At 48.0% G+C, this 22607-nt stretch overlaps 1 protein-coding gene across 4 annotated transcripts; it reads right to left on the reverse strand.

Annotated features, from left to right (window-relative positions):
* Window positions 1–250: 250 nt before the first annotated feature.
* Window positions 251–11809, reverse strand: UBTF (upstream binding transcription factor). Of its 4 annotated transcripts, none has more exons than XM_073683278.1 (20): window positions 11231–11809; window positions 6862–6961; window positions 6602–6777; window positions 6147–6230; window positions 5879–6034; window positions 5668–5732; window positions 5471–5591; window positions 5281–5391; window positions 4786–4919; window positions 4375–4516; window positions 4169–4210; window positions 4036–4083; window positions 3727–3846; window positions 3539–3649; window positions 3223–3311; window positions 2819–3008; window positions 2349–2396; window positions 2168–2236; window positions 1722–1883; window positions 251–1641 (listed from the first exon to the last, which is right to left on the reverse strand). In XM_073683278.1, exons 2-20 carry the CDS (start codon window positions 6920–6922, stop codon window positions 1543–1545), a joined length of 2028 nt encoding a protein of 675 aa, XP_073539379.1. In that variant the 5' UTR covers window positions 6923–6961; window positions 11231–11809; the 3' UTR covers window positions 251–1542. The 4 variants fall into 4 exon arrangements, with proteins under 4 accessions (XP_073539379.1, XP_073539376.1, XP_073539377.1 ...); XM_073683275.1 differs by having other exon boundaries at window positions 3976–4083; window positions 11231–11807; XM_073683276.1 differs by lacking the exon at window positions 11231–11809 and adding an exon at window positions 10951–11108 and having other exon boundaries at window positions 3976–4083.
* Between the last annotated feature and the right edge of the window lie 10798 nt (window positions 11810–22607).

The raw sequence follows: 22607 nt of genomic DNA on the forward strand, positions 1-22607 counted from the left end.
ATAGAGACGGGTCCCACTCATGAAAACCAGGCCCAGCCCTCACACGGCTGAGAATTAAAAAATGGCTCTCTCAATTCTCATCTACACGAGTTCCAAAAATGCTTGGCCATTTTTTTTTTTTTTTTGGAAAGCGCATATTAATGAATACATACAGCCACCCATGCATTCTTGGCAACCCGAGACAGGCTTCAAAATAGGCCCAGCACCTAAAATAATTAACCTGTCGAAATGGCTGCTGTGAAAACACCCCTTTAATTCTAACATGGACACCGAGTGGAGAAGGAAGTCTAACTAGAAGCCAAAAAAAAAAACAACTAATGGTAGCGGTTGGGTGGTGCAATCCTCACTTCGAAGTGTGCACTGCCTTCAATAAATTTACATTATTTAAAGGGCATGTCCACTACCATTGTTTTCCAATGCACCATGATTGAAAATAAAGCAACATTGCAGATGGTCTTCATTCAAATGTCCTACCGTTTTGTGTACACCGCAAAAAAAAAAAAAAAACCCCACAAGTGATGCAAGTTCAATACACACTAGAGAAGGGAGGATAAACTATGACACGACAGCGTACTAGTATAGGTGATGGGGTCAAGCAAGAGACCGGCTGAGAACAGCAGAAAAACAAGTGATCAGATGTGATAATATGGAAGAAAACCAAAAGATAAATATTAAAAAAAAATATATATTGTAAAATAAAAAAAAATAAAAAAAAAAATGGCCAGGAAAGATACAATTGAAAAGCTCTGCATTTCCTTCCAGGTCAAAACGTGGGTGTAAAGGTTCACGGTGCCAATACCGACTGTACAGCATAACCTATAAATGGTGACAAGTCTCCTGCCCTATGAGGCTATTAAAGCCCTGAAGAAGTTAATACCCCATGCACAGAGAAGGCAGCCATTTTGTACACACAATGCAGCTCATCGAAGGGGCTTCATGAAGAGTCCTTTCAAAGCATAAAATGGCTGCCTTCACTTTGTGTTTCCGCAAAGTCCGCTTCCTCGTAAAGTGGAGAGTTTCAGGTTTGACTTGAGTAGAGGGGATAGGTGTCGTTTAGAGGATTGTCCAACAGAAAAAAAAAATCTTTAGATACTACTTCTTATAGTACTTGATTTAAGAAAGGTGTCCAGATCTCAAGATATTAGCGCTGGTTTCTGGAGCTTGACACAAGAATTTTGCCAATGTGGACTCAGCGCTGCACATGGAGGGAGCTGGCTGGCTGACATTCATTTCAGTAGATCAGCCCCTTCTTTGTCTATGCATTGCTAGTAACAGAAAAGGGGGCTGGACTACCTATGGAAGCAGTCAGCAAGCCCTCTTCACACACAACATTGATGACATGTCCATCATAGTAAATGCTTTTCCACAAACTGAAAGTGTTATTGCTGGGTCCAGCTCCGTTGTCTTAAGATCAGTGCATCTTAACTAGTAAATTTTTATTGTAAACACAACTAAAGATATTTTATCCTGTTGGACCATCCCCTTCAAATATGTCAGCTCTGCCTTCTTTACACTCCCCTCTTCACAGCTGGCAGGTCCTCTTCAGTTAGAGTCAGAATCTGAAGAGTCTCCCGAAGAAGATGATGAAGAACTGGATCCTGATTCGTTATCGTCATCTTCTTCGTCATCATCATCTTCATTCTGCAGGAGAGCAACAGGAGTGTCAGAGAAACGGCTGGTTGTGTAAGGTTTAAAGTATAACAATTTATAGTTGGACCCACCTCTTCACCATCTTCACTGTCTTCTTCACTACTGGAGTCTGAAGAGTCTCCATCATCAGAAGAATCCTCTTTGTCCTCATCTTCATCATCATCATCGTCGTCATCATCATCGTCGTCCTCATCGTCATCATCATCATCATCGTCGTCTTCATCCTCGTCATCCTCCAAGAAGAAAGGAAGAGTAGCTCAGCTATAGTAGCCACATACAATCTTCTCACATTGCCCTAGACTTGGGCAATGGTCTACCTGAGGCCTACATGACCTAAGCCCAGAGATCATTCTACATTTCCAGAGAACTACTTCAATCTAGCTGTCTGGGAACTACAAAATGCAAGGCTCGTATATTCTATAGTAGATCCTGGACTTCTAGATCTAGTTGAAGAGCATAATCACTAGAGATCTTAAAAATCTACTCCATGTCCCTATACATCACAATGATCACTTACTGATCTGCTTTGAGCGGACGGTTTGGATTTGGGACTGGGCGTTTTCAGTTTTGTTGTACTCTTGCGCTTCTGTAAGAAAATTTTTTTTTAGAAATTTCTAAATTATAGTCCAACTGTTCACATAGAAAAATAAAACAAAACACAAAAACAGATGCCAACTAGTGCACAAAATAAAACTTACATTAGATGTCTGCTCTCTGTAAGCTGCCCGGTCCTGAGATGATAAACCCTAAAAGTTAAAATGGAAAACACCTTGACATACAACCAGGAGGACATGCCTAAGAAGGCCCTAACCTTCCACTATTCATAAGCAAAAGAGGACTGGTGGATATTGCCAACCTTTTAACTATGACTTTAGCCCATTGGCCACGTCGGTATTACATGGTCCTGTGAATTGACTTCTACCTGTCGGCAGGCCTGATGCGAGGTTATGGGTATGTCATACCATAAAGATCATGTTGTGCAGGGCAAAGAAATCAGAAGCTGCGCCGGCAGGTAGAGGTGGTTCACAGGGCTCCCATTCGGTGGCCAAGGAATACTGATGTTGCCGTTAGACCAGGGTTCTCCGAATTTTTTCTCTACTAGGCACATGGAATTTCATGATGAGGTTCTAGACTAAAGACAGTCAGCATGGAGAAGCCTTGTACTCACCTTCATCCATGTATCAAGTTGCACGCGGTAGACTCTTTGCTGATCTTCTGCCAGCTTCTTGTAAAATTCCTTCTGACTGGGGGAAATCCGTTGCCAGCGGCTGCCAATCTCTACCATGCGCTCTTTCAGTGGGAGATGATTTAGCTCGCCGTTTGAGAGAAGCTCCTGCGAGAACTTCTGATAACCATTCCTGAATTAAGAAAAAAACAAACAAAAGTAGTAAATTTCCAGACCCCAGTTACTGGTCATTATATTGGTGCTACACTGCAGGTGGCTCTCATGGACCCCATCCATGCCAGCTCTTAACACCCTCATATGAGAATACACTGTCTACAACAGATGGCACAGAAAAGATGACGTAAAAAGGAGGAGACCAAAAGTCAGTCTCTGGCTTATACACTTACATTGGAGCTTTTTTGGGTTCTCCCTGAAACTTAATTTTCTTCGCAGGAGTTGCTGTGGCTGGAGCAGATCTCATGTCACTTAGTTCTCTCTGAGAGGAAAAACAAAGTGTTAAAAAAAAAAAAAAAATACAGATGTGGCCACCGATCTAGATTAGAAAAACAACTTTTTTTTTCTAGAAACTGCATCACCAATGTCCACAGGTTGTGTCTGGTACTGCCGCTCTGAACTATTAAAAGGGAATGTAAAAGACGTCCAATATTATACTGGAAAATCCGCCACTTAACTTCTAGAACCTCAATTTTTTATTTTAGTTACCTCATATCGTTTCTGGTCCTCTGCTGCTTTTTTTATCCACATGATTTTCTCCTTCTTCTCCATGTTTAACCAAGTGGACTCCATGCACTTTAGGGCTTTGGCTCGGTCATTCTAAAATTGAACGTGAAGACCTTATAATGAGAACAAACTTTCCATAAGGGGTCACCATGCTTCACCACTTTCCTTACCTTAAACCGGGCAAGGTAGTCCCCGATCACGCTCTGTTGCCAGATTTCTTCAGATGTTTTTGGTGTTTCTGGGAGCTTCCCCCGCTCATCTGCAGCCTTCTTCTTAGGTTTGCTCTTTGTCTGATGAGGAAACAAGTAATTTAATTTGTAAAATAAACCAAAGTGGAAAGATTATGTAGTGGACATGATTACAAGTAAAACAATTAAAAAAAAAAATGGTAAGAACAGAAGACGTGAACGCCAGCCAACCTTGTTAGCATCCTGAGTAGTCACCTTCGATGGTTGATTGGTTTTCTTGCTAATGCCTACCATCTTTTCTTCTGTGAGGACCCTCTTCTGTTCCTCTTCAGGGAGGCTCTACACAAGTAAAATGAAAGATTAGTGGCTTGCTCCAGGAGTGCTCCCTTCCTTCTACGTCCACCATCGCTAAGACAAGACTCACCTCAAGAAAACGCATCAACTCCACTTCATATTCTTTCTTTTTCTGCAAAAAAAATAAAAAATGTAGGAAAGCTGTGATCCCAGTAAGTAGATTGAGCTCCTCCATAATAGTAGCTATTGATTGTAGTTCCTACGGTTTTTGGAAATGTGGTTCCCAAGCATGGATCTATGGACAGGACATGCTCTACACACCGTATACACCAATACCTGTTCACACTTCTTGTGATATGCATCTTTTTCCTTCTGAGAGAGTAGTTTCCACCGTTGACTGCAAAGGACCATACGCTCTGTGCTGGGGACGTCCTTCATGTTGGCCATTAGTTCTGCGCAGTACATGGAGTAACTGTTTCTGAGGGTACAAACACCATTACGTTAGTTGGTCTCAACCGCTGTATCTACAGCAGTGTAAGCTTCTCACAGGAACAGCGCCACTCTTGTCCACAGGGCATGTAAAGTAATGCAGATCAGCCCCACTACCATATTCTGGCCTGTGGACAACATGGCACCATTTCCAGAAGCATGCAGGTTTCTCTGATTTCAAGTCAGTGTATTTGCAGCCTATAGAAAGTAAGAGTAACGTGTGGTTCAGAAACTCTAATGAAGCACAGAACAACTTACGGAGGTGGTTTCGTTGGTCGGCCATCAAACTTGTCTTTAAGCTGGCGTTCGGCCTTGGTAAGTGTGGAGCGGGTGATACCCTCCTCAGTGAGGTTCATTTCTGGGTGTTTCTGGATGTACTCCCGCATTATGTTCTGAAAGGGTATAGATACAAGGTTAGAGGATGGCTAATGCCATGAAAATCCGACTTCATCGTAGAATTCGAAAAAAAAAAAAAAGAAAAGCTGCTTGCTTCTATAAACAGTGCCACACCGCTAGACAGGATGTGTGTGGTATGACTGCTCAGCTATTCACATCAATACAACTAAGCTGGCTGTATCAGTATAAGGTTAGAGAGCAATGCATAAGTGAGCCCCCACTACGCTGACAGTCTTCTGGCACCTGCACCAATGAGATTTTTATGGCATATTCCAGGTAAATACCCTTAATAGTCATTTTAACATTGGGAATCAGCCAAACCGGTCCAACAGCATGCTGGGAGTACGAGCTCCGTACCTCATATTGCTTGCGATGTTCCAATGCTTTGTGGATCCATTTGAGACGTTTCTTATCTGAGAGTTGAGACCATTGCTTTGCCAGGGCGTCCTTTACATCCTTGGTACTGGCCTGAAATGACATTAGCAGTGTGATTCTCTGACAAACTCCATCCAGAACTGTGACTAAGCATGGGGGCTCCTGCACTTACATCAGGCTTTATTTTAAGGTAGACCTTCCTCTCGTGATTGTACCACAGCTGTTGAGGGGTCTTGGGTTTTTCAGGGACGTCAGATTTCTTGTTTGTCTGCATGAGGTCTGGATGCTCCTCTCTGTGAGCAATACTACAGGTTAGACACAACTGATGGTGAAGCCTTAACTTTTAGAAAATAAGTCCACGTGACCTACCTGAATTTTGCCAGGTTCCTCTCAAATTCTAGCTTCTCTCTTTGGAAATCCTGAACATACTTCATCTAGAAAAAAAACAAACAAATTGGACATATTGGATCAAACCACCAGTACTAAATCCAACACTGCTCATTTAGGCTCTCTGAGAAGAGTCCGCCTCTTATACTCAACCCCACCACCCCACCTAGGAAACCTTCTTCTCATACATTACCTTCTTTTTCTCTGGTAATTCTTTATACTTTTTGGACAAAATTTTGGTTAGGTCTAGGTTGCTCATCTCTGGATGTAGCTTGGCATATTTGGCCCTCTTCTCCATGAAGAAGCGGAAATAGGGTGTGAGTGGCTTCTTGGGGAATTCGGGATGTTTCTGAATATAGAAAGACACAAGCTAATTAATATGGCTGTCTTATAAATCTTGAGCCATGAATTTGAGCAAATCACCATCAGTCCAGAGTTTCATGGCCTACATCACTACTGACCTTCAGCTTCTTTCCTTTGTATGGGTGCTTCACATGTTCCTCTGCATCTTGAATGACTTCTGAGAGAGTCCGGAACTTCCTGACCTAAAGGGATACAGGATTAGCAATCACGTTTGGTATTAAATTGCTTAGATCCATCAGTACAAAAAGCATTTCTTCAAAATCTTGAATTTGCCATTATGTCAAACTGTTTATCAGCCACCCCCTCAACCACACTTATGTCATAGGAGGTCATGAGAATGGTGAAATTATGCCCTGTTAGATAATGAAGGCTCTGGAGAGAACACTTTGTTGTTTTCTAAATGGCTTTTAGTAACATAACTGCTTTCTGGTTCTAAACGTCTCCACATATGAGGAGACTACTACCCTTTTCTTGGATACCGGTGGACTCGATTTTAAAAATATTATGTGGCCTATGTAGACCATGAAGAACATGAGCAGGAATCACACTTCACCTCATTAGAGATCTCCAGCCACTTTTGATGACACATGGTCCCTGTATAATTCTTAAAGGCCAGCTTGTTCCAATCCATGTGAGACTCTGTAGTTTTGAACTTTGTATTGTCCTGAGTGGGCAGGATGGACTTCATGGTCTCTAGGAGAGTAAGCATGTCCTCCTGGGACCAGTTATCTGTAAGGAAATAGATATAATACATGAAATAAGGTTGGACAGGATTACTAGCAGAGGGTCAAGGACAAGAACAACTCTCCTTACCTTGATCACTTGGGGCTGTCATGTTGATGATTAGTTTTTCTCCGCCAGCTGCTCCGTTCATCCTCTATTGGGCAGATCCTTAGCACCAGTTAAGGAGACTCTAAGATGAAAAATACCAAGTTACAGGGGAGATATGGGCATATGGCACACCCTGCAGTAGCAAAGTGATGTGGAGCACCCACCAACTCCCAGCTGCCATGTGATGTCATGTTTTACAAGGAGTAGGAGTATTTTTAGGGACTATTCATGGTGCAAAGTCAAGGCCGATATGCAATATGTAGAAGGAGATCTTCAGCAAGCGGGCACAGCAAATGGTCCGAGAACAGTAGAGAGGATGTGAATTGGGCACACATGACAAATACCCACTAACAAAAAAGGATACAGAAGTACTGTGCGCTAAGGTGTATGCAAACATCGAATATAAGACATTTGGACTGCATTACTGCTATATGGAATGTAGTTATAAAATGAAGGAACTTAGCGCATAAATTGGCAAATTCTTGTGACCCCACTAGCCGCGGGAAGGCATGCCTCATTCTGATGGGACCTTACCCCTAATATTAACAAACACGCTGAATCTTACAGCCCTTGAAAATTGTAGACTTAGTCCAGGAGAGGCATGTCTAATATTCGATTTAGGGTCCTACCAGAGAGGGGTTGCCTTGTCATGGCTCGTGGGCTCATATGTATTGGTTAATTTGTGCACCAAGTACCTTCATTTTATATGCTCTATATAGCAGTAATGTCGTATAAATGTCACATACTGAAGCAAGGCAGGAAACGTAGATTGTATTTAAAGGGGTTGTCCGGTCTAAAATGATAAGCGATTTATGCGATATACATACTCCCGGGCGTGCGCTGGAGGGTGGGGGATTCAAAAGTGTGAAGTCACACTCGCTCCATACATGAGGGCACAGCCGTCCAGTGGCTGCAGCCTCATTTCATACACTTGCACGGAGCGAGGCCGTGCCCACTAGACGGCTTCTGCCCGGGAATCTGCATATCGCATACATCACCGCCGTTTTCAGCTCAGGAACAGGCGAATTCTCGCTGCGCGCAGTTCATGCGCTGAGGGGAATCAAAAGTCTGCAGTCACACAGAGTGACTGCAGACTTGTCAGTTTAGACCAGACAATCCCTTTAATAAAAAGCCAAGAAGGGAGACTGACACAGATTATCTTTTTGGGAAGGCTGATCTATATGCATGCTCCCCCCCAACCCCACTCTGATATAATACAGTGATAAGTGCGTGCCCCCCCTGCTCCAGTGTAATACACGGTGATAAGTGCGTGCCCCCCTGCTCCAGTGTAACACACGGTGATAAGTGCGTGCCCCCCCTGCTCCAGTGTAACACACGGTGATAAGTGCGTGCCCCCCCTGCTCCAGTGTAACACACGGTGATAAGTGCGTGCCCCCCTGCTCCAGTGTAACACACGGTGATAAGTGCGTGCCCCCCTGCTCCAGTGTAACACACGGTGATAAGTGCGTGCCCCCCTGCTCCAGTGTAACACACGGTGATAAGTGCGTGCCCCCCTGCTCCAGTGTAACACACGGTGATAAGTGCGTGCCCCCCTGCTCCAGTGTAACACACGGTGATAAGTGCGTGCCCCCCCTGCTCCAGTGTAATACACGGTGATAAGTGCGTGCCCCCCCTGCTCCAGTGTAACACACGGTGATAAGTGCGTGCCCCCCCTGCTCCAGTGTAATACACGGTGATAAGTGCGTGCCCCCCTGCTCCAGTGTAACACACGGTGATAAGTGCGTGCCCCCCCTGCTCCAGTGTAACACACGGTGATAAGTGCGTGCCCCCCCTGCTCCAGTGTAACACACGGTGATAAGTGCGTGCCCCCCCTGCTCCAGTGTAACACACGGTGATAAGTGCGTGCCCCCCCTGCTCCAGTGTAACACACGGTGATAAGTGCGTGCCCCCCCTGCTCCAGTGTAACACACGGTGATAAGTGCGTGCCCCCCCTGCTCCAGTGTAACACACGGTGATAAGTGCGTGCCCCCCTGCTCCAGTGTAACACACGGTGATAAGTGCGTGCCCCCCTGCTCCAGTGTAACACACGGTGATAAGTGCGTGCCCCCCTGCTCCAGTGTAACACACGGTGATAAGTGCGTGCCCCCCTGCTCCAGTGTAACACACGGTGATAAGTGCGTGCCCCCCTGCTCCAGTGTAACACACGGTGATAAGTGCGTGCCCCCCTGCTCCAGTGTAACACACGGTGATAAGTGCGTGCCCCCCTGCTCCAGTGTAACACACGGTGATAAGTGCGTGCCCCCCTGCTCCAGTGTAACACACGGTGATAAGTGCGTGCCCCCCTGCTCCAGTGTAACACACGGTGATAAGTGCGTGCCCCCCTGCTCCAGTGTAACACACGGTGATAAGTGTGTGCCCCCCTGCTCCAGTGTAATACACAGTGATAAGTGCGTGCCCCCCTGCTCCAGTGTAATACACAGTGATAAGTGCGTGCCCCCCTGCTCCAGTGTAATACACAGTGATAAGTGCGTGCCCCCACTGCTCCAGTGTAATACACAGTGATAAGTGTGTGCCCCCCTGCTCCAGTGTAATACACAGTGATAAGTGTGTGCCCCCCTGCTCCAGTGTAACACACAGTGATAAGTGCGTGCCCCCCTGCTCCAGTGTAATACACAGTGATAAGTGTGTGCCCCCCTGCTCCAGTGTAATACACAGTGATAAGTGCGTGCCCCCCTGCTCCAGTGTAATACACAGTGATAAGTGCGTGCCCCCCTGCTCCAGTGTAATACACAGTGATAAGTGCGTGCCCCCCTGCTCCAGTGTAATACACAGTGATAAGTGTGTGCCCCCCTGCTCCAGTGCACGTGATCCCACACAATGGGGCAGTGAGGTCGCACTGGCAGCTGCAGATTCCCGGGGACCCCTCCCGCACAAGGGCAGGCTGAGGTCAGGCGCCTCCTGCACGGCCCCCGCCCAGCACCGGGAGGAGACGGGATCCGGAATACACAGCGCGGGGCGGTCTCCTGACCTGGGAGGTGCGCCGTACGCCGGGATCGTCCGTGTAATCTCCCCCTCCCGGTGACCCGATCAATCCTGATCCCGCGGTTCCGGTCCTACTCCCGGTACACGCCGCAGCACACAGCGAGCTCACCCCGTCGTCTGCCCGATCTCTCCTCCCCCTCCCCCGGTGCTGACCCATCCACAGCCCGGCTCCTATCACCGAAAACAATCGGAATCAGCTCGAAACCCGCGGGCCCTGGGAACAATGGAACCGGCCCGATCCCGCAGCCCACTCACCCCAGACTCTGCTGCCCACGATGTGAGCACGCTCCCCGCAGCCACCACGTGTCTCCTCCGGCCCCTGCTCCGGGCGCCCCCTCGCGTCTCCCCGCTCTCCTGCACTGCAGCCCGGGTGATGAGCGCGTGGCGCCGGTGTCGCTAGTTTCCCGCTGTGAGGAGCCGCTGCCGCCCGCTCTCCGACCTCCTCGCTCTCCGCACGCTGCTCTGCCTCACCTTCCGGCCGCAGGGAGGAGGAGGAGCCGCCGGAGACTCGGAGGAGAGCGACCTCACCAGACCCAGCGCGGAACTAGCAGCCTGGCCGAGAAAAACAAGAGGCTCCCGGGGCAGCAGCTGCGGGAGGAGGAGGAGGGGAGCTGCCGACCGTGCCCGACCGCACCGAGCTCGGGGGCACCCGCTGCCGGCCGCGCACATCTCAGTGGGGGGCTCCCCCTCTGCCCGAGCCCTAAAATCGCCCATTAAAATAATAATGAAAAAAAGTCTCCACTGATCTAAAATATAAAAAAATAATAATGTCTCTCCCGATCGATGGAAGACCGCAGATCCACGATGAGACGGAAATTCATCGTGTGACCGGAGACCGGGAGCACGCGGCGCCTGTGCCCGGAAAAGGTGCGCGAGAGCCGGGTACAGCCAGGCGGCTACGCCCGGTCCCTGGAGGTGACCCCGATGATCACATCTCCCGGATCCTGGCGGCGGGCACCCCACCCTGCCATGTGTGGGCAGCCTCGGAGCACGCGGTGCCCTGCGGCGCCTCCGTCTGGTGGTGCCCGATCCCTGTGCCCAAGAGCCCGCAGCGACTGCCGCACTCACCCGCTCCCCTGCTTCCTTCAAGGACAAAAGGCGCAGCCGGAGCTCAGCGTCCGAGTGTCGGAGACAAAGCAGCTGCAGCAGCCCCTGGGTAATGGCGAGAGCTCCGGGGGAGGGGGGGCGCTGCCTGCTCCTTCTCCCCGCCCAGCGTCGCTGCAGCAGGATCGGGCAGACAGAGCGCGGGGAGCCGCCTCCTCCTCCCGCCGCAGCCGCGTCTCGCTCACACTGCCCGGCAGGGGGGCCCCGCAGGCTCCGAGGGGCGGGAGGGGGTCCCGGTTCTCACCTGTGAGCGCTCCGCGGGTCCTCCTGCTCCACTACCGAAGAGCGACGATTGAATGACGGCCAGATCCGCAGCGCTGGCCCCGGGCGTGGACTCGTCTCTGTCCCCGCAGAGAGCTCGCACTTCCCCCGCCTCCACCGCTCTCAGTGCCTGCGCTGCCTTCCAATCAGCCGGGCGCCCTCCGTCCTCGCCCCGTCACAGGCTCCAGCTGCTGCCCAGCTCCCTCCCTCCTCTCACCGCCCGCCTCACTCATCCATCCAGGCATCCAGCCGCCATGTACAGGGGAGAGCCCGGATCAGTGCGCACGCTGGGCATGGAGCGGGCAGCACCCCGGAGATCGCTGGGCATGGAGCGGGCAGCACCCCGGAGATCCCTGGGCATGGAGCGGGCAGCACCCCGGAGATCCCTGGGCATGGAGCGGGCAGCACCCGGAGATCCCTGGGCATGAAGCCGGGCAGCACCTCCACTACCCCGGAGATCTCTGGGCATGAAGCCGGGCAGCACCCGGAGATCCCTGGGCATGAAGCCGGCCAGCACCCGGAGATCCCTGGGCATGAAGCCGGGCAGCACCTCCACTACCCCGGAGATCCCTGGGCATGAAGCCGGGCAGCACCCGGAGATCCCTGGGCATGGAGCCGGGCAGCACCTCCACTACCCCGGAGATCCCTCGGCATGAAGCCGGGCAGCACCCGGAGATCCCTGGGCATGGAGCCGGGCAGCACCTCCACTACCCCGGAGATCTCTGGGCATGGAGCCGGGCAGCACCTCCACTACCCCGGAGATCTCTGGGCATGGAGCCGGGCAGCACCTCCACTACCCCGGAGATCTCTGGGCATGGAGCCGGGCAGCACCTCCACTACCCCGGAGATCCCTGGTTATGGAGCCGAGCAGCACCTCCAGCACACCCGTCTCCATGCCCAGGAGCGGGCGGTGCAGGGAGCCGACAGCAGGGGCAGAGCGGGCACGACTCTTTATTATGTTATGACCGGCACTATCAGCCGCCACCTCCCGGTTTCTCCTATTCCTTCTCTCGGTCTCGGCTCCACCTTTACTGTTGGAAGCGTCAGAGAGGCGGTGACGGGAGGAGATGACAGGAGGGGGGCGCTGCAGCCCTGCTGATCAGCCGGTGCCAGCCTTCTGGGGATGTGTGCCAGGCTGCCCCGGGTACAGGAGGGGAGAAGCCAGCGCCCACACCTGGCTATGTGCCTAACTGCAGTCTAATGCCACCATAACAGTGTGGTGTCTAATACCAGTGCCAGCCTCAAGCATTGTGCCCACACTTCTGTGTCCAGATACTGACAACTATAGTGCCAGTTATGGCATCAGTGCCCACTATGCCTACCCCCTCAGCCTCATCCCATGTGTGCCACCACAGTGCCCTGCTACCTATGCCCATGGTAGGCCAGCAATGTCAGTGTGCCAGTATAAAAGTACCAGCCTGTCCTTCACTGTCACAATGCCCAAATAACCTGCACCTCATAGTGACTAAATAATGCCACTACAGAAAGTGGGCAAGCAACAGTGCCATATTAGGGGTCAAGATCACACAAAGAAACAATTATGCCACTGTGCCCCTATTACATGTGCTTCCACCCTGCTTACCCCATAAGGGGCACAAATATTCACCCCTGCTATCCCCTCAGTCCATTGTGCCCTGGTATAGTGATGCCAATGTGCCCGCATAGGAGAGCTAGTTACAGTGCCCACACATTGCCTTCTGCTAGTATTATCCCATCTGTGGTGCAGAGTGACCCCTGGCATTCCCAGGATGATTCTCAATGCCCATAGTAATGGCTAAGACCTGCCATGACAACCTCATCGCCACATGGCCCCATCATGTTGCAGATTATCAGCAGCTTTGCCCACAATGCCACGCTGACAGCAAGCAGAGATGATGACAATGTGGAGGAGCTGCTGCACAATAGGGGCAAACTTGTCACTATGCAATGACTATAGGGAGCTTAGATCCCATCACTGCGGTACAACATGGCGCCAGTGTTGTTCATGTGGCGGTGCCCACTGCTGTATCTCAGCCCTGTGTACAAGGGTGATTTTGTATGTGGATGGGTGGCAGCCTGGCACTGATGGCTGAGTACCCAAAGGCTCCTGTACTGTGTATGAAAACACTAGTAGAAATACCCGGTTCAGCCCCCACGCCATTAGCCTGTGATGCCCTGAGGGTGCTGCCAGCTGGCAAAACGTATTGGGGAGGATAATTGGTGTTTCTATTTAGCATTTAAGGGGAATCTGTCAGGATAATAATAACATACTGCCGCGATTGCACAGTAGGTTTCTAAGGGGAACCCCTGAACACCTATGAATAAGGATGTGGTCTGTAGAGTAGGGCGTCCTGGTGTGTGGCCCTGTAAAAGCAGACCGGCTATACAGTATTCCAGGGTTTCACAGGACCAGGTTCTACTCTGTTTTTCTTGCATATACCTCTGTCACATCAGGCAGGGTTATTCCCACACCAGGACTCCCTACTCTACAGACCACATCCTTATTCATAGGTGTTCAGGGGTTCCCCTTAGAAACCTACTGTGCTAGTGTGGACTGCAGTATATTTTATTTATTATTGTGACCATTTTTTAGGCAGGCGGATCACATGGAGCCTGCTCTATTACCAGCAGCTGCACTTGATCTTCATTAGTATAGCGTGAGTGGGTGGAGATTTTTATATAATAATAATCTTTTATTTATATAGCACCAACATATTCCACAGCACTTTACAATTCAGACAATTTACTGTCCCTATTTGGGCTCACAATCTACATTCCCTATCAGTATGTCTTTGGAGCGTAGGAGGAAACTCACACAAACATGAGGAGAACATACAAACTCCTTGCAGATGTTGTCCTTGGTGGAATTTGAACCCAGGACCCCAGCGCTGCAAGGCTGCAGTGCTAACCACTGAGCCACCGTGCTGCCCAGGATGATATTATTGGCCTGGTTACAAAGAGTCCTGAAAGTCCCGTGGAGGTGTGATATACAGGGAGGGCTCAGCATGTGCCCCCAATTCAGTTCCAGGCACATTTGTATGTAACTTTAAAGCTTGGAATCTCAGTGCTTGCACATCAGATTACTACAAGGTGAGTATCTTTCTTATTGTACCAGGAGCCATCCAGCCATAGCAATAGCTCCAACAGTAAGACCATCCAGACAGGTTCCCTTAAAGGGAATCTATCAGTAGGATCAACCCTCCTAAGCCGTCTATATGGCCATGTAGGTCATAGGAAGCTGGTTAAAATAATACCTTAATATCTGAAATCCAATCTTTTATTCCAGAGAAATCCACGTTTTTTTTTTATATTTAAATGAGCTGTTAAGGTTTATGGCCCGACACTGATCTGCGTGAGAATCTGCATCCAGAGATTATTGTAAATGAAAGCTGGCTTTACTAGAGTGAGAAATGTAATGACTCACAGTCTGTGCTCCTGAACTACATGTCTCACACTGGTAACGCCTCCTTTAATTTAAAACAAGCTCTGGAGGCGGAATCTCATGTAGATCTGTGTCCGGCCCATAGATCTTAACAGCTCATTTGCATATTAAGAAAAATGTTGATTTCTCTGGAATAAGACATCGGATCACAGATATGAAGGTATCATTTTATTCAGCTTACTATGATCTACATGGCCATATAGGCGGCTTAAGAGGGACAATCCTACTGAAAAATTCCCTTTAACATTGCTTAGGCTGTAGTCAGTATCAGTTTACACATAAGACCAAGCCAGAGATGTCTCAATACAGATACAATGGCGGATAGTAACAAACTGATACAATGTTTTGAGGCTGATTCTCTGAAAATATCGCTATGCGGTGACAGTAGCTTGTTCTTCTGCACATAGATCACTAACTCTCCAGTAATATTCTAGCTGTATGTTCTATTTCATCCAAATATTAGGTCCCCTTCAGTACAGGCAGCTGTGTCATGTGATCCCCAGTCTGACCACCAGACCAGTACAAGTTCTCATGTAGGTACTGGACGGACTTCTATCATCATCTATCAAACCCTTCCCACCCAACGCCTCCTATTCCTCTGTTTGTTCCCCTGCAGCTAAAGAAATCATTTCTGCCCTGTACGAGGGGGTGGAAAAAATTATCCATACTACGGTTATATTAAAGCCTCTTGTGATTTGCACAAAAGAAGAGCAGTGCGCAGTATCCGTTTTTTGGTGGTGTGAGTCTGGTGCCAAGATTTATGGAAGATTTTGCGCTCAATATGGAAAAAGTGTTTGTCGCAAACAAGTGTGTATGAATGGATAGAGAAGTTCAAGGAAGGTCACACAATTGTCCGCCATGAAGAAGGAGCCGGACCCCCGTCCACGACTGATGGCAGAGGTGTTAAAGCATCCTCCCTATAATCTTTATCTTGCCCCATCAGGCTATATGACCTGTTTGGTCCCTTGAAAGAAGCCCCACGAGGAAGAAGATTCACATCTGAAGAAGAGGTGAAGACATCAATGCATTCGTGGCTTGCAGCTCAGTCAAAACTAATTTGTAAGGTGGGAATATGAAACCTTGTTGACATATGGACAAAGTGTATAGAAAAATAGGCAGATTATGTAAAAAATGATGTATTTGAGTTTTGTGAAAGCTGGCTAAAATAAATTCTACAGCCTGATGGCGGAAATTTTTGACTCAACCTCGTACAAGCGCGGCAATATATGAGAAATAGAGCGAACAAAAGTATAACTGGCGTATGAAAACAATTTTATTAAAAATTAGAATAACATTCACAAATCTTTAAATAACATCATAAATACAGACAAAGGAAGTGAAAAGACCAGGGTCTGCTGGGCAACAGGACACATAAACCCAAAATTTTGTACACCTTAATGGCAATCAGTGCATATGGAATGTAAATATGCTCGGTAATATAGTAGAGTCCATACAATGATTAGTGGTAGAGTTAAGTACTCCAGACTATACTATTTGTGAGCGCTGTGTGCAGATCCTCCAGTGTATCCTATAAAATGTAGCTTCACACTGCTCCACTGCCTTCTTATTGCAAGAACTCATAGGGAGAAACCTATTACAAGCAGGAGGCAGGAAACACAAAGTAAAGCTGCATGCATAGAATGCACCAAGCTGGAAATCGAGAGTGGGGGGAGGGGTGGCAGAAAATCTGTGTAACTAATTTATCTTTGCTGCCATTAATAATAATAATTTTATTTATATAGCGCCAACATATTCCGCAGCACTTTAGAATTAAGCGGTGACATATACAGAATGTAAATTCAATGCAAGTTAAAACAGTTTAAACAATTACAGGAGTGTGACCCTACTCACAAGCTTACAATCTACAAGGAAATAGGGGGGACACAATAGATGAAAAGTGTTTATTTCAGGTCCAGCCATTATAATAAATAGGGGTTTTCATATAAATATGCATGATCTGGTCATCAGCCCGTATGTTTAAGTGCAGTTATCGTGTGCATGGAGGGTGTGGAGACAGATGAATAGGAGGGAGCAGATTCTGAATAATATTTAGAAGGAGGGAACAGGAGAGAGTTAGGTTAATGAGTTGAGGTTATAGGCTTGTTAAAAGAGATATGTTTTTAAAGCACGCTAAAAAATATGGGGGCTAGATATCAGTCGGATCGCATGGGGTAGTGCATTCCAGAGAACTGGTGCAGCACGAAAGAAATGTCTTAGGCTATGTGCCCACGTTGCATAAGGCTGTGTGCCCACGTAGCATTTTTCAAGCGTATATGCTGCGGAATTTCCGCAGCGTAAACGTTTGAAAAACGCATGTATATCCGCACCCCATGGTCCCCAATGGGATTCCGCAAGTTCTATGCACATGCTGCGTATTTTTCCGCAGCGTTTATGCCGCGTTCAAAAATCCGCAGCATGTCATTTAATTTTGCGTTTCCGCAAGCGGAATTGCCTTTGTCCAATGCATAAAAAACGCAAGGCAATTCCGCATGTGGAAAACGCGTGATAAACGCGCGAAAAATGCGCGATAAACGCGTGCGGAATTCCGCATGCGTTTTTCCGGGAGAGGACTTGCATTTTAGGCAGCAGAAATTTTCTGCTTCATAAATGCAATGTGGGCACATAGCCTTAATGAAGCAGAAAATTTCTGCTTCATTTCTGCAAGTCCTCTCCCGGAAAAACGCATGCGGAATTCCGCACGCGTTTATCGCGCATTTTTCACGCGTTTATCACGCGTTTTCCACATGCGGAATTGCCTTGCGTTTTTTATGCATTGGACAAAGGCAATTCTGCTTGCGGAAACGCAAAATTAATTGACATGCTGCGGATTTTTGAACGCAGCATAAACGCTGCGGAAAAATCCGCAGCATGTGCATAGAACTTGCGGAATCCCATTGGGGACCATGGGGTGCGGGTTACCAAGCGTTTTACAAGCGTTTCCGCTGCGGAAATTCCGCATCAAAAACGCTTGAAAAACGCTACGTGGGCACACAGCCTTTGAGACGGAGCTGTTAAGTTCAGAATATGGAGGATGTTAGTCTTAGGTCAGTTGCAGAACGAAGGTCACGTGTAGGGCGATACACAGAGATGAGAGAGGAGATATAGGGTGGTGCTGAACTGTGGAGAGCTTTGTGGGTGAAATATATTAGTTTGTATTGTATTTTGTAGTGAATGGGCAACCAGTGTAATTTCTGGCACAAGATTGAGGCATCGGTGAAGCAGCTGGACGGAAATACAACCCTGGCTGCCGCATTCAGGACGGATTGGAGAGGAGAAAGATTGGTTAGAAGGAGTCCGTTCAATATAGAGTTGCAGCAGTCCAAACGAGAATGAATAAGAGCCATTAGATAGTACTTTGAGTTAAAGGGGTTGTCCAAGCTTGGGAGGAAAATTTGCATTTTATCTATATGACTACAGGGTTCTGAATTCTCACAGCGTCGACATTGCAAGTTGTCAGGATTCTCTGGTGCCGGTGGCGAGACCGGGCGCACAAGTGACCGTAATTATGCAGACTTTCATCCCACACCTGGACAACCTATTTAAGTGCATGTGATGAGACTCACCCTCTCCGCCAAGCCAGAGGCATCATAGGAAGTCTAGGAAGCAATGATTTTTTTTTGCCCATCTGATAGATATTTTGTGTGGCTTTTCCTGTTCTGTAGCTGCCAAGGAAGGGGCAGATGTAGTATTCATTTCCAGTATGTGCTCGGTGGATATATATGCATTGTTGTCTCAGGTGCTATATAAGGTACTGCAGTAAATTGTCTTCATTCTGCTGATCGGTGGTGTATGACTAGATGTACAGTATATCATACTGTAAATTAACTGCCCATGTGTCATTATCACACCCCCTCCTCCAATTTCTAGCACCCTTTTCTTGCTGTCTGTAGTCAGGAGTGCCCTCTATGATCTTAAGAAAACTGAAAAGGGGAATATGTACCAGGACAACATTAATCATGACAATTATTAAAATATTATAACTTTTATTAAACATAAGTAATAAAAACAACATTACACAGATAATCACGGCAATACAAACAAGGATTACAATTGGTGGGTGAGCACCCGTTGGAACCCCATTAGTACAAGATACAATATTTATAAATAGCAAATATACAGTATATAGAGTAAAAATAAGTATGAATCAGTATTCATGAATATATAAATACAGTAATGGCCAAAAGTGTTGCTACCCTTGAAATTGTTCCAGAAAATGAAGTATTCCCCCCAGAAAATTATTGCAATGACACGCATTTTGTTATACACATGTTTATTTCCTTTGTGTGTTTTGGAGCAACACAAAAAAATAGGATAAAAAGGCAAATTGGACATAATTTTACACAAAACCCCAAAAATTGTCCGGACAAAATTGCTGGCACCTTTCCAAAATTGTGGGAAAACAACTTTGTTTCAAGCATGTGATGCTCGTTCAAACTCTCCTGTGGCAAGTAACAGGTGTGGGCAATATGAAAATCACACCTGAAACCAAATAAAAACGGGAGAAGTTGTCTCAATCTTTGCATTTTGTGCCTGTGTATGCCACACTAAGCATGGAGAACAGAAAGAGGAGAAGAGAATTGTCTGAGGTCTTGAGAACCAAAATTGTTGAAAATATAATATCAACAATCTCAAGCAGGGGAGTACATAGAAATCATAGGGCCCTGTGGCGACACAGCATTTAATCTTAATTATCCAGACGTCTATTTTCACTAGGCCAGGAGACATAGGCTATTGTCTGAATGTTGACTATTGAATTTATGTGTTTCTTTCTTCGGTTAGTCAAGAAACATGGACTATTGTCATATAAAAACCACAAAAAAGTATATCTAACCAGGTCCCAAATCCTACAAAAGCATACTAAAAAAAGACCCTCCTACTATATACAAAACACTTTAATTATTCAATATTAAAAAGGGCACCCTGAGAGTCTAAATGGTGCCCCCACTCAGCGTCGGCTTGGCTTTTTCCTGACCCTAAAGTTCCCTATGAGAGTAATGCACCAGAGATATTCAAACAGTAAAAAGCAGCTAGCTTGAATATCCCTGCAGGCGAGGAGCTCCACAGATACTCAAGTGATAAGAAGTAAAAACCTACGTTTGTGTAGGCCATTTGGGCAGGCGCAATAGACCCTTTCTCTTATTTAAGTGACTACACAGTTTCTTTAGATGGGTATTGTCTCAGTGAAGTGTTAATCTTGATTTAGTGACCAAGGAATGCTGTTTTTTTCCCAGGGGCATTTTGTGTACCCCTGTATATGCCACTTAGGGACTTTTAAGGAACAGGATTTTTGAACTGGTCAATAAATATCATTCACAATATCTATTATTTATCTATATCTTTGGAGGTGTGTGTGAATGTGACTGATATATTTTGAGAGCCCTTGATATATATTATACCATTAGCACTACTGCTTGACCTTGGAGTTTGAGCTTCTTTCTGTCACAGGTTTTTACCTCTTATAACTTGAGTATCTGTGGAGCTCCTCGCTTTCAGGGATATTCAAGCTAGCTTCTTTTTAGTGTTTGAATATCTGTGGTGCTCTCGCCTCATAGGGTCAGGAAGGGCAAGCGGACGCTGTGCGGGGGCGCTATTTAGACTCTTAGGGTGTCAACCTCCGCGGAAAGGTAGGCTAACTATTAGAATTTGCAATTGGGCTAATATCCCAGCTACCTATTATCTCTTTCTATCTGACTGGATACCCCCATCCGATAGGGTGTTTTGTACCTATAGGAAATTGAAGTGCATTGTCAGCAGACACTATCCCTATGCCCTTACCAGTGCTCTCCTGTATGTCAATATATGTGTGCTTGCTGTTTGACTTTCATGGTGGTGCTATTTCTTTGCAGGGTGTAATAGGGTCAGTGAGGGAGAGCCAACGTTGAGCAGGTGCGCCACTTTGTTCCCCCTAGGGTGCCAACCTCCGCATCAAGGTAGGGAAACTGTTAGACCAGTGTTTCTCAACTCCTGTCCTCAAGACCAACTGTTACGCTCACGCCCGGACTGACTGGCGTGAGCTTGGTTAGTGATCCCACTGGACCATGAACCGAGGAGTGCCTGGAGGGGCGTGACTAAGTATCAACTCGGTCTGACCAAGGTTGCACGGCGGCTCAGTCGACTCCGTGAACCAGGGAGGAACCGAGCAGAGGGACCAGGTGCTACTCCAGGTCAGACCCCGGTCACAGCTGTTGACCCACACCGGGGAATGCAGGAACGGGCAGGCACAGCTGGTATGCAGACAGGTGGGTACTGGCAGGCACAGCTGGTATGCAGACAGGCGGGTACTGGCAGGCACGGCTGGTATGCAGACAGGCGGGTACTGGCAGGCACGGCTGGTATGAACGCAGACTGGATAGGGACCAGTACAGACTGGGATACAGGAACAGAGCCGCGGGTGCGGAGGACTAGCAGAGCCGAACCGCAGGCGCGGAGGACAAGCAGGGCAGAGCACAGCGAAACCGCAGGTGGGGTGGACAAGCAGAGCAGAGCGAAACTGCACATGCGGTGAACAAGCAGAGCGGAGCGAAACCGCAGGTGCGGTGGACAAGCAGAGCGGAGCGAAACCGCAGGTGCGGTGAACATGCAGAGCAGAGCGAAACCGCAGGTGCCATGAACAAGCAGAGCAGAGCGAAACCGCAGGTGCGGTGAACATGCAAAGCAGAGCGAAACCGCAGGTGCGGTGAACAAGCAGAGCAGAGCGAAACCGCAGGTGCGGTGAACAAGCAGAGCAGAGCGAAACCGCAGGTGCGGTGAAGTAGCAGAGCGAAACCGCAGGTGCGGTGAACAAGCAGAGCAGAGCGAAACCGCAGGTGCGGTGAACAAGCAGAGCAGAGCGAAACCGCAGGTGCGGTGAACAAGCAGAGCAGAGCGAAACCGCAGGTGCGGTGAACAAGCAGAGCAGAGCTAAACCGCAGGTGCGGTGAACAGGCAGAGCAGAGCTAAACCGCAGGTGCGGTGAACAGGCAGAGCAGAGCGAAACCGCAGATGCGGTGGACAAGCAGAGCAGAGCGAAACCGCAGATGCGGTGGACAAGCAGAGCAGAGCGAAACCGCAGGTGCAGTGGACAAGCAGAGCAGAACAGAGCAGAAGGTGCAGGCAGACAGGACAGGGCTCTGTTCACATGGAACAGACTGGAAAATACAGGAAGATAGTTAGAACACAGGAGGTAGATACGGAGGCAGGGAAACGGGACAAGCAGAACCAGATACACACAAGGTACTTACTATGAATTAGCTAGTGGACACGAAACTCACAAACAGAAGTACAGAGACAACGAGTTGGAGTTAGGTGCAGGTTCAGACACTGCAGGAAAAGGGAAGGTTCGGACATAGAGACAAACAGGTAAAGGGCTAGGACACAGTTCAGACAGGAACTCAACCAGGAACAAGATACAGGAACGAGCCTGGGAACTCAGCCCCCAGGGTGGCGGAACAGACTAGAAGTCACAGATACAGGTAATAGGCCTGGGTATACAGCCCCCAGGGTGGCGGAAACAGACAAGATACAGGACAGGACCTGGCAACTCAGTTGCACAGAACACACTGTAAGAAAGTGTTGCTCAGGCACCTCCTACTGGGTGGAGGGGGTTTAAGTATCCAGTGACTCACAGTAATAGGCTGGGGAGGCATTAGGAGTGCGCACACAGTAACTATAAGAATCAGGCAGTAACCGCGCCGCCGCCCTAAGCAATCAGACAAGAGACACAGCAGGTACTGGAGCAAAGTGTGCAGCCTGGACTGATAGGTAAAATGGTGGTCTTGCATGGTGGGAGGTGGTAAGCCAGCAATACTAAGGAAATCCCGAAAACATGACCTGTTGGTGGGTCTTGAGGTCAGGAGTTGAGAAACACTGTGTTCGATCTTTATTAGGGTCAACATCCCTATCCTCCCACTATCTCTACCTACCTCTGCTTATAAGCCCCCCTTTTTATATTGAATAATTA

Source organism: Phyllobates terribilis, unplaced genomic scaffold (assembly GCF_046119375.1).
Source record: "Phyllobates terribilis strain yellow unplaced genomic scaffold, ASM4611937v1 Scaffold_5__5_contigs__length_657084704, whole genome shotgun sequence".
Classification (NCBI taxonomy): Eukaryota; Metazoa; Chordata; class Amphibia; order Anura; family Dendrobatidae; genus Phyllobates; species Phyllobates terribilis.